The sequence below is a fragment of the Heteronotia binoei genome, chromosome 9 (assembly GCF_032191835.1).
Source record: "Heteronotia binoei isolate CCM8104 ecotype False Entrance Well chromosome 9, APGP_CSIRO_Hbin_v1, whole genome shotgun sequence".
Lineage (NCBI taxonomy): Eukaryota > Metazoa > Chordata > Lepidosauria > Squamata > Gekkonidae > Heteronotia > Heteronotia binoei.
The window spans coordinates 60,682,570-60,694,578 of NC_083231.1; the positions used below are offsets into that span (position 1 = coordinate 60,682,570).

The window sequence follows — 12,009 nt, forward strand, 5'->3', positions numbered from 1 at the left end:
AGTGTATTTCAGTAGAGAGTGGAGTTAAAGCAGTTTCACTTTTGCACCGTTTATGGCTCCTTGCAAATAAAAGGTTGATGCTTTGAGCCAGCTGCCTCTGCTAAATGGACCTGAGAACTGGTGCCTAGTGAGTACTCTAACCTGGGAACCCATAGCCAAAGGGGGATATTACACTGGAAGAGCCATTGTCAATCTGAGTAGACCCAGGGGGATGGGGAGAGTAGCTTGCAATGTCCATCCATTTTATATTTTCCTAGATTCATTTTATATTTTTAATTTCTGCTGTGATCCGTGTGCTTTCTCTTGATGTTTTATTTTTAAAATTGCATTGCCAAATCTCACTATTCTTTAGGGTTGCCAAATCCAATTCAAGAAATATGTGGGGACTTTGGGGGTGGAGCCAAGATCAAGGCTGTGACAAGCATAATTGAACTCCAAAGGGAGTTCTGGCCATCACATTTAAAGGGACGGCACACCTTTTCAATTCCTTCCATAGGAAATAATGAAAGATAGGGGCACCTTCTTTTGGGGCTCATAGAATTGGACCCCCTGGTCCAAACTTTTTGAAACTTGGGGGGGATTTTGGGGAGTGGCACTAGATGCTATACTGAAAATTTGGTGCCTCTACCTCAAAAAACAGCCCCCCCCAGAGCCCCAGATACCCGCAGATCAATTCTCCATGATTTTCTATGAGAATAATAGAGTTCCCAGCAGACATTTCCCTCCCCTCTCCCCGCTTTCTGACGACCCTGAAGCGGGGGGTGGGGTTCCAAACCAGGGAATCCCCTGCCCCCACCTGGGGATTGGCAACCCTACTATTCCTCCACTTTTCCATTTTAAACAAAATATCATGAGTTTTAAACCAATATATTTAATTGTGTTTATCTGTATCCTTTATAAAGTTTATATTTCCTCTGCCTGGCATTACATTTTATGACATGCATGGCTTGGCCTTGCAAAGTCCCGATTGTGTCAAATCTGGGCCTTGGAACAAATGAGTTTAACAACCCTCCTATACAGGTATTTTCACATACGTGCCCTTTTGAATCCAGCCTGTGTGTGTATATGTGTCTTGTGTGAACAAAAGGCACTTCCACATAGAGGACCTGTGATTTCTATGCATTTCACTCAAGATGCAACCCCTTGCAATGTACCTAGCACTGTTCCCAAGGGTCCCCAATCCTTTTTGGGTGGCAAAGAGGGCTACAGAAGATAGAGGCATGATGTCAGCTTGGGAATTGTGCCATTCCTGTTTACTTGTATGTAGGGTATTTCTTCCATCTTTCCTTCTCCTCCAATGAAAACAGACAATGGGCCGGGGGGTTCTAAGGTTCATTGTGTTATCATTTTTATTATTATAATTTATAGTGTTGTATCCAAAAGGCAATGTAAAAACTAAAATTTGTCCTCCAGCATATTCTACAACCCCCAGTCTCTTTCAGAATGCAAAGCTTAGATAATACCAACGTTGTTAACAAACCTGATGAATAATGTCCTGGCTCTTGAAAAGAGTCTTAATATGTGGAAATGGGCGGCTGAAGCTTTTCACGGCATAGAGATAAATAACATCACCTGGTAAATAACATCACATTACAGTTCTACTAACAGAACTAGTTATTGTTTTTCTTGGCAGTTGGGAACCATAGAAAATACAGAACTATCCAGAAAGAACAAGCTATGTTTTCTGTTTCAGTGTTAGTGTACAGAATTAGGAAGGTTATTATTAAACTTTTTGAGAAGTTTTAAACTTGATGAAGAGGATCAGAAATGTGGAAACAAATCTGGTCTGTCCTACATGGCATTGACAATCCCCAGCATAATTAACAAATGGCACTTCATACTCTGGAGAGTGACAATGCCCTTTTAAATGGAGATTAATTGGTCACCAACTTCCTTTAAGTGGAATGTGAGTTGCATTTCAGTAAATGTCGTCATTGGCAGGTGAGCCAGAGGATCAGCAGTGCCTTAATGACTCTTTGCTTGGTGATATGTTATTCATGCCTTTTGAATTGGCTTATTGTCTTCAGCTGCCCCAAATTTTTATCTTTTTGGGATTGCAAAAACTGCAATCTGCAGATATAAGAACGGGGTGGGGGGGGATCGTAGAGAGAAATTGGAAATGAAAGAAAATGAATGCCGTTTTGAAGCAGTTAAAAGCATAGATAACAAATTATTTCTGCTAGATTTCTGAAGACAATTTTGAGAGGAATTGATAGCTTGTTTAGAATCAGGAGCATATTGGCATCCCCCCCCCTTAGCAGTTACTGATCTGGGAAATAATTATTTCTATCTGTGATTCTGACATTTTTCAAAGCCAAGTCCATAAACGGAACTCAATTGTAATACTATTCTGACAGTTTAGATTGGTAGTAGTGAAAGTGCCGTCAAGTTGCAGCCGATTTATAGCTACCCCATAGGGTTTTAAAAGCAAGAGACCTAACAGAAGTGCTTTGCCATTGCCTGCCTCTGTGTGCATTCACACTACACTAAATAATGTGTTTTGCAACTGGATTTTTACTGTGTAAGAATAGCAAAAATCTAGTTTCAAAATGCATTATTTAATGTCGTGTGATTGCACCCTCTGTGTAGCAGCCTGGACTTGCTGGTGTTCTCCTGCTCAAATACTAAACAGGACCAACCCTGCTTAACTTCTGAGATCTGAGGTGATTGAGCTAGCCTTGGCCATCCAGGTCAGGGCACGGTTACATTAATTTTGTTTACAGAGTATAATTCTTTCATTTGGTAAAATTAGGTCTTGTCTTTAATGAATTGATGTTAAAGCATATTAAGGCCAAAACAGAGGTTAAAAATACATTTTGAGGGGAGGGGTCCCCTGAAAACTGAACGTACCATAATCCTTTTGCCAGTTTATATTCGCAATAGACAAATGATTCTTTAAGTTTTTAACAGGCAGGGATGCTAAGGACACAAGTGGTAATTTTTTATGCAAAAAGGCCCGTGTGCTGATTTCATAGTGTCTTAACTAAAGATTCTGAAATCTGGCTTGTGTGCACTGTTACCTAGCAACATGTTATAAAGTCACTGAAGGAGTGAGATATATCTCTAAGATGAAAATGTAAAGTTGGTAGATATGTCAGTGCCACACAAGGGAAAATACATTACGTTAAAATTAAACCCATTGATCAGCAAGATGTGTATTCAGAATAGCATGTTGAGTTGTACATTTGACCAGTGCTGTGATGCTTATGGAGTTCTGGCCCATAAACAACAATGTTTTATTTAGTACCGCTGTAAATTTACTAGCAACATTTTCAGAAAACATCCATTTATTAAAATATGTACTAAAACTGAGTAAAAGCATGAAAATAATTCCATTTTTTTTCTAGAAAATTAAACTCCCTTCCTCTTCCCTTCCCCCAGCTTTTCTTTTTGCCCAGATGGGTGTACCGCAGGCTACTTTGAAAATGAGCAAAATTGAAGGGGCAATGAAAGATATGGAAAAAGGGGGATATGCCAAGGCTGCACAGCTGTATGTTAGATCAGTACAGTCTGCTTTTACTCCCCTTGCAGGCAGTATTTGAGGAGTCTTTTGGATAGGCAAGTCCCCTCAGTTATCCTGTTAAAAGAATTACCCCTATTGACTCAAAACCTGACAAAGTTCTAATACAAGGATAGGCAGCCTTGAGTGCTGAAAAAACACACCATCTACCCATGAAGAGTTTGGTGTTCTGGTAAATAAAAAGAGGAAGTTGGTAGGATTTATACTTGGCCAGATATCCTGTATTTGGGGCATATAATCCTATTTTTTTGTGTAGGATTAAGGGGCAAAGATAAAACTGCTTTAGAAATGTCAATATGAAGCATCACTAGTTTTGCTTTCCATGCACACACTTAGGAATGCGTTTACAGTGTATGATGTGTGTACCATATCTGATCTAAAAAGAGAAATTTGTGAGCAAGAGTTTATTACTCCAATATCTACATTGAAACCAATGCTACCTCAAGATACCTTACTTTCAGGCACATGCATTTCAGTTGAGAAAGAAGTTGATGGACTGAAAGGGCTTGAGGGCAGCAGGGTACAGTAGGCAACCTAATAGTTTGAAGCGGAGTCCATATAGGCCCTGATTCCAGTGTCACTCCCCTGCCACCCTACTGGCCACATCTGAAGGAGAAGTAGGAATGCTCCTGCCCAGAGAGGTACTGCCACGTGAGGCCAGCAGCCTCCCACAACCACCTCAGAGTGAGTTCCCTGAGGAGCAGTGTTTGCGAATGCAGAGTACAACACCAGCTCTTGGCATGGGGCTGCTGGCATTCACTGGAAGCAAGGCCAGCGTGAGCTGTGATTAATGATGTCACTGTTTCGGGTCCCCAAAAACTCCTAGCACAATTAATGGACTGCTATGTTAAAAACACTTCACATCCTTTTCTTCTTTCCTTCCTGTTTACGTTAGTTTTACTGTCCTTGCACTTTTGCCTGTCTGCCTCCATCCTAGTTTCTTACATAACAGAGTTTCCCCTCATCTTTCCATCAGAAAATTTCAAAGTGTTGTGCAAAAGAAAATTATTTTTTAAATATGATGTGACAGAAACAGTTAAAAACATTGCAGTAACGTGATGTATGTCTGAACCATAATAATATTTTATGACACATTAAAATCTGAGTATGTTCTAATTCGCTGAGTTATATGATAGATTCTGCCTTAGTAATTTACATTCTTGCTTGCAAATATTTTGTTGTAAAATGATGGTGGATTCCTTAATTTCTGCTCTGTTATGCTGGCCAAATTGGCTTTTGTTGTCTGACCATACTTGACTGACTTTATTAAATCTCTTTTTTCCTCTTCTTTTAACAGCTGCAAATCAGAAAGAACCTTTGACTCCTATATTTAAAGTGAAAGATGAACCTAAAGATGAAGAAAATACAAGTTCCACTTTGCCTAAGCCCAGCTTCGTTTTCAGTCATGAACCTGAAACTTCTGCCCCAAGCATCCCTGAGGAGAATCTCAAACAACAGGAAGTGCCAGCAAATGTATTACGACAGGACATGTCAGTTAAAGCAGCATCGGAACTTCTCATGAAGCTATCAGGTAATTATATTCAGCATCTCATTTTTACTTTCATTTTTATTCTAGCACTGATTGGTGAGAGGCAGATCTCTACTTCATGTCATTTGTTACTTACTACTGCTGCTGCTGCTACGACTAGTAGGTCACTAGAACTCCAGTATATAATTGCAGTAGGTCATGACACTCCCCCCACCCAAGTTTGAGATTGTAAAGACCCCATCAACAGCTGTGGCCCTTTTGGAAATCCTAGGAAACCAAGGGTTATTACAGACCGGCACTTTGGGCCAACTGAGACGGCTCTGAAAATCCTTCCACACACAAACATATGCTGCCCATCCTCGTCTCATACTCCCTCTGGTCTCCGTAGTGCGTCTCAAAAAGCTACCACTTCCAAAGTGGAAGCAAATATCCAGTCGCCACCTTGGCGTCTGGAAGCGAATGGACGCAAGTGAAGTGCCTTGGCGGTGCGAAACTGCCAAGCCACCCCAAGTCACATCCGGCTTAAAAAAAAAACTGTTCAGAGCACATGAGTGCATGTGTGCACAAGCACATGACTACTGAAAATATATGGGGGGAAAACCCAAGCTGAGTGACGGGAATGGTGCAAATAGCTGTCTGAAAATGCCCATGTCACCCCATGGATGGGATGGGGACAGCTTGTGGGGGAGCATGTGGAGGCTTCAGGATGACTTTTTTTGAACAGGCCCGATTTGGAATGCCTCCCATCCCCCCCCCCCACATTGCCCGTCTGTTATCAGCCCAAGAGTGCATTATCATCACCCATCAATAGGATGCATTGCTGCATCCTATTCATAATGCATGAGCATTCAGTTGCAAGTTTATATGCAGCAAATAAAAAAATAGATATTACAGTTGTGGACATGAAAACATTCTTTAATGTCTTTATTTACTTCATTTCCCCTCTTTTCCCCCCAGTGGTGACCCAAAGAAGCTTACATTATTTTCCTCTCCCATTTTATCATCCAAACAACCTTGAGTGTGTGATTGGCCATGTGTCACCCAGCAGGCTTCCATGGCAGAGTAGGGATGTGAACCTGGAGTGAGGATGTGAACATGGGCAGCTTGGGTCAGCCACCTCCTGGCTCAGGAAAAAGCTGGCATAGTTGAAGGAGCCCTGGGGTGGTCTGACAGTATGGACAGGCTGACCAGAAGAAGGACAGGCTGTGTGCACCCGGAGGAGTGATCAAACTGCTCATGTGCTTGGGAGGTGCTTCCCTGCTGCTCTTGGGCCTGCCGCTCTTGGGCCATTCAGATGGCCAGGAAAGATGAAAGGAAGTGCCTTACTAGCTGGTGGCTTTTTGGAGCAGTGCTGAGGCGCCAAAGGATGAGGTAAGGATGAGTGCCGGCTGGGGCCCAGATGTGTGCGTTTGAACACACTATTTTAATCCAGCTGTGGGGAGTGCCTGTGCCTGTCCAAATTGGCTGTCTGAATTCAGCCTGGGAGCTAATGATTTGTTTATGATGTGATGTGTTTAGTAATGTGTGTTGTGTGTCTTTTATTTTTAAGATACTTTCAGTGATTACAATAACCTTGGCCAGAGAGGTCAAGCTTGAGGTATAAATATACATTCCAGAAAGTGAGCCATAGTCTGAGTGTGGAGACTTTTAAAAATCTAGGGTCACAGCTGATATTTTTCATGTGGTTCCTGTGCAATCCATGTGTCATCTACTACTGTCCTTCCTCATTGTGGGCAATCCTGAACAAATTGCGAGAATTCATGGGAGGCGGTAGCTCTGCTTCTGAGCTTTTGCATTTGATTTAGGGCTTTTTATGAGCAGGAACGCAGTTCCAGCTGGCTTGGCGTCAGGGGGTGTGGCCTAATATGCAAATGAGTTCCTGCTGGACCTTTTTTACAAAAAAGCCCTGCATGAAACATTGGTGCCATCAGGGAGTGTAGCCCAATAAGCAAATGAGTTCCTGCTGGGCTTTTTCTACAAAAGAAGCCCTGATTAGATTTAATGACAGCATATGTGCTGGGTGAGGGTTGGTTCCTCCTTGACCTCTAGAAGTCCTTTCTGTGAAGTTTTCAAGCCATGGCCACCCTTGAAGAGTACTTTTTGTGGAAACAATACCCTTTTTGAGAACACACTTCTGTTTATGAAGTATTTTTTGTCATTGTGACGGATGGGAAATCAAGTAGCTAGTCATGTGGTTCTGAGGCATTGGGAAGGAAAAGCTTTTCTGAGCAAAGGTCTTGGAAGGCCATACACTGCCTAGTCATGAGTCCAAGTTTGCATTGTTGGGATAAAGACATAGTTTATTCATATATTGGCATCACTTCATACATACATAGTTTACAGCTTTTCATATGTCATAATCTGGCAATAATTACAGTGCCTTTTCTGATCTGTGTTTTCTATTTCTGAGAGTGGCTAATAGTATTTTTGGCACAGAGATAAAGTAAAGACTAGAATGTCATACAGCCTGAACATCTGGTACTAAATTAAAAACTTTGATATGCTATGAGTCTCCACAGGCACAGATATTCTATTCTTCCACCTTGGTGGCAAAGGCCGTATATGCTTGGCATTTGTAATTAGCCTGACAGGCAGTTCTGTTTAACACTGGAAATGTCAATAAGGACTGCCTTGGGACTGGGATCTCTTGATTTTTGGCAAATGGATACAGTGGAGGAGAAAGAATGATTTTGTAAACTCTGTTGACTGCCTTTTGGGGAGAAAAGCGGGGTATAACTATATACGTAATATAAAATAAGAAGGTAGCTCAAACCTACATTCAATATCCAGACAAGGCTCTGTAACTTTTTCAAGTTTTTGAATAATTCAGTTTTTTCTTAGGGTGGTTTTTTTCCTGCTGGAAAACTTTATGTGGAACAGGCAATCTCCCTGTTTGTGTCTACTTGCTATCCTAGGCTTGCCACCACACATATGTAGATAGCATATCTGTAATGATAAACTGCTAGTGATTAGCGCTGAATACTCCTCAAAAGTATATATACTGCACTCTGCATAAAATATTCAGTTTAATAGAGATTTTGAGAAAATTTCCAGTAGCATGCAGGGTAATACAACATTTATTTACACTGATTAAAACACATGTGCTTATGGGTATTGTTGTGGATAAAAAAAAGGAAATATTTGTGAAAAGAGTATGCTTTCTTCCTATTCTCATAGATGGGTGTTTGTGTTGGGGGGATGGGGATGTCTGTTATTAATTATTGTGCATACAGTTATAAAGAACAAAAAAAAGCTGTATTTAGTGAATGTTTTCAAGCATCCTAATGATATGTTTAAGATACCCATCACAGATTTACAGATGCAGTTACTAGGGCAACCAGAAGTGTAATACTGATGACCAGGGTTGGCATAGAATCTTCAGTGTACTCTGCCATGGTAGTAATAGATTTTTAAAAGCTGCTGGCAATACCAGGAGGTGGAGCATGCCTCCTCCAAAACATTATTAGTCTGTACATGTGTTGGACGACAGTGTTAGTGTCATGAGTTGCAGAGAATGCCCTAGCTAGACATCAAGTAATAAAAGGACGCACTGACTTCACTAAGTAGAAAGGAAACAAGAAAATGAAGCCTTAAAGCCAGTGTGGTTTAGTGGTTAAGAGTGGTAGCCTCTAATCTGGAGCACTGGGTTTGATTCCCCACTCCTCCTCCACATAAAGCCAGATGAATAATTTTGGGCCACCAGTCACAGTTCTCTCAGAATGCTCTCAGCCCCACCTACCTCACAAGGTGCCTGTTGTGGGGAGAGGAAGAGAATATGATTGTCAGCCAGTTGTCAGAGAAAAAAGGTAAATGTAGTTCCCTATGCAAGCACTGAGTCATTACTGACCCATGGGGTGATGTCATGATGGCTTCTTGGCAGACTTTTTGTTATGGGATGGTTTGCCGTTGCCTTCCCCAGTCATCTATACTTAAGTAAGCGGAGTATAAAAATCAACTCCTCTTCCTCCTCCTCTTCTTCTTCCTTCTTTCTTCTTCTTCGTAGTTGCCAAGCCCAGCCAAAATTTGTGGTCCTGACATGTGTTGTGTTACTGGGTGCTTTCCCATTTCAAACATATCCACTGTCATGTGATGGTTTTATATTTATATTGGTTATAATATTTGTCTTAGAAATATTTACTTGCCCACTGTGATGGTTTCATCTTTTCACGTTGCCATTCAAATGAAATTGTAGAGAAGCCATACATTAAATTTTCATTCCTCTCTTAGTTTTGAACTCACTATGCTGAAATAATGGGTGTTAGATATACAGCAGACCATTTATTTTACGTGTATGTGTATTTTAAGTAATTCAGTAAAAAAAATGCTGATGATGGTGTTTCATCAGTAGATTGAAAGTAAGGAATTAAATGTGATTTACTTAAAGAAGCCTCACAGTTGATCTTTCTGTGCAGGCCAGCATTTGGAATGATATTAATGTCATTCTTTAGTTCTATATTTCTTGTATTCTTCATGGTTATTTATTTTCAGTTCCCAAACTCTTGCACTTGTTTGAAATAGCATAGAACATAAGGATGATGAATAATATCTTCTGAATGAAAAGGTCTTGTCTAGCTTATTTCCTGTAATACCATTGTTCCCAGAAATACTGAAGTAGATGTCAGTGGACAGCCCTTTTAAATAAACACATGTGCTCTGCTCATGTTTAGCTAAATCATTTAAGACTTGGTTGCAGGTTTTTCCAGAAGTACCTTATGCTGGCTTTTACTGTTTGCTGTTGCTGTTACATTAGTGTGCTCATGCCTCAGCATACTTGGCAATAATTTGCACTACAATATCTGTAAAAGTTTGGACTGTGGTTTTTCAACCAAACAGTGCCCCAGGTTCTGGATTTCTTTTGATGGTCTGAAAAGTCTTCTGAAGTTTCAGCAGTCATCTACCAACTCCAGATGCCTTGTGTGGTCCAGGAAGTCTTTCCTTTCTCATTCCTTTTCATCTTTCTTTGATCTGAAAATTACAGTTCAATAGGCCTCAGTCCTAGATTTTTCATTTCTAGGGTAGTGTTATACCATTTTGCCCTGAATTTAACTCATAGTGCTTCACATAGTGAGATCATCTTGTTCAGTGCACCTCCTGTCTATCTTTTGCCTTATCCCACAATATAATTTTGCTTCTGGATAAGTCCCTCTTTGTCAAAAAACCCTCCTTATCATGGTTGGAATTTGATTTGTTTTTAATGAATAGAACTACAATTGAATGGGACTGTAGCTGGGCACTGTGTGTTGCTCATTGAGAGCAGACAGAATCTGGTGTGCATGTGGGTAAAGGAATATATGTTTGACTCTAGCCACCCCCTCTCCACAGCAACACGTTAGATTTGTCCACTCAGTGGCAAATTTGCCTGTGAACAAGGGAAGAGGTAGAAGTGTAGCATTCTCTTGCACCCCCCTACTCAGTGTGCAGTGCACATTTGCCTTTTGAGCATGGTAGTTCCAAAGCTCAGAACTGGTCCAGCAAACAGGAGTTACTTCTTAACACAGAATCAAAGCCCTCCCTAATTCAGTGAGAATGAAAGCACTTTGAAAACTGCTCTTGGGCTGCAAGGTCTGTTTAATATCCCAAAAATGGTAGCCTTAACTGATCCCATTCTGTACATGAGGTTGCCAGGTCTGACTCAAGAATTATTTGGGGACTTTGGGGATGGAGCCAGGAACTAGAGTGTGACAAGCATGACTGAACTCTAAAGGGAGTTCTAGCAATCACATTTAAAGGGACTACACACCTTTTAAATACCTTCCCTCCATTTGGAAATAATGAAGGATAGGCGTACCTTCTTTGGGGGCCCATAGAATTGGACCCCCTAGTCCAACCTTGTTGAAACTGGGGGGGGGGGTGTTTTGAGGAGAGGCACTGAATGCTATGTTGAAAATTTGGTGCCTCTACTTCAAAAAACAGCCCCCTCCCAGAGCCCCAGATACCTATGGATCAGTTCTCCATTATACCCTATGGCAGGGGTGGCTAAAATGTGGCTCGGGAGCTACATGTGGCTTTTTCGCATATATTGTGTGGTTCTCAAAGGCTCCCCCCACCCAATCAGCCAGCTTGGAGAAGGCATTTGTCTGCTTAAATCACCTCGCCAAGCGAGCTGGCAGCTTGGAGAACACATTTAAAGTTAAAGTTGCTTTCTTTCTCCCTCCCCTCCCCCAATCTATTTTCCTTCCTTCCTTCCTCTGATGTTCATGTCTTGTGGCTCTCAAACATCTGACATCTATTCTGTGTGGCTCTTGTGTTAAGCAAGTTTGGCCACCCCTGCCCTATGGGAATTGGGCTCCATAGGGTATAATGTGCCCAGCTGACATTTCTCTCCCCCTCACTTTCTGATAACCTTGAAGTGGGGAGAAGGCCACAAAACCGAGGATTCCCTGCCCATAACTGGGGATTGGGAACCCTAGGTGTACTGAGAAAACTGCCGAATCCTGCCCGTGTTGTGGGTTCTATCTCAGGCCCTGTCCAGCACCATAAATTTTAATTTCCAGAGCTGGCAATCCTAGAGCTCTCCTGCTCAATGAAAACACAATATGGTTTTACCATTTCTCCCTCCGAGGTGGAGGACATCTTGCTGGGTGATTCCCACCATCCAATCAGGAAGGCAGGAACAAATTCTTCTCACTTCCTGTCTCTGGTATGGGAGTCATCCATATCGTCAGTTCTTTTCCTGCCTCACCAGGGACAACATTTTAGATTAGGCTTTACCTTTATCGTCTAAAATTAAATTCTTACTTATATCTCTACTTCATACTTATACTCAGTTTACATATCTCTTATCTAAATATACTTCCTATCTAATCTCCCCTGTACTCCTATTCTATACGTCTTCGGGAAGTATGAGAATTGGCCCTAGGACTGTTAGTCTGCAGATTTACTAAAGCTTTGTACAGTCCACCTTTCCATCTTTGGAAAGGTCCTCAGATAATCAATTGCCATGTTCTGAGTCAAACTAACATGGTAGCCAAAACATACCTAAAAAAACAAGGAAGTTCCA

The 12,009-nt window shown here is 41.4% G+C and overlaps 1 protein-coding gene across 6 annotated transcripts in view; it reads left to right on the top strand.

The window, feature by feature from the left end:
• ZNF827 (zinc finger protein 827) overlaps positions 1 to 12,009 on the top strand; it is a 205,797-nt gene that overhangs the window by 79,518 nt on the left and 114,270 nt on the right. For all 6 annotated transcript variants that reach the window (XM_060246687.1, XM_060246688.1, XM_060246682.1 and 3 more), the window contains exon 5: positions 4,818 to 5,051. In XM_060246687.1, the coding sequence (XP_060102670.1) occupies positions 4,818 to 5,051 (234 nt within the window). The remainder of the gene's footprint in view (positions 1 to 4,817; positions 5,052 to 12,009) is intronic.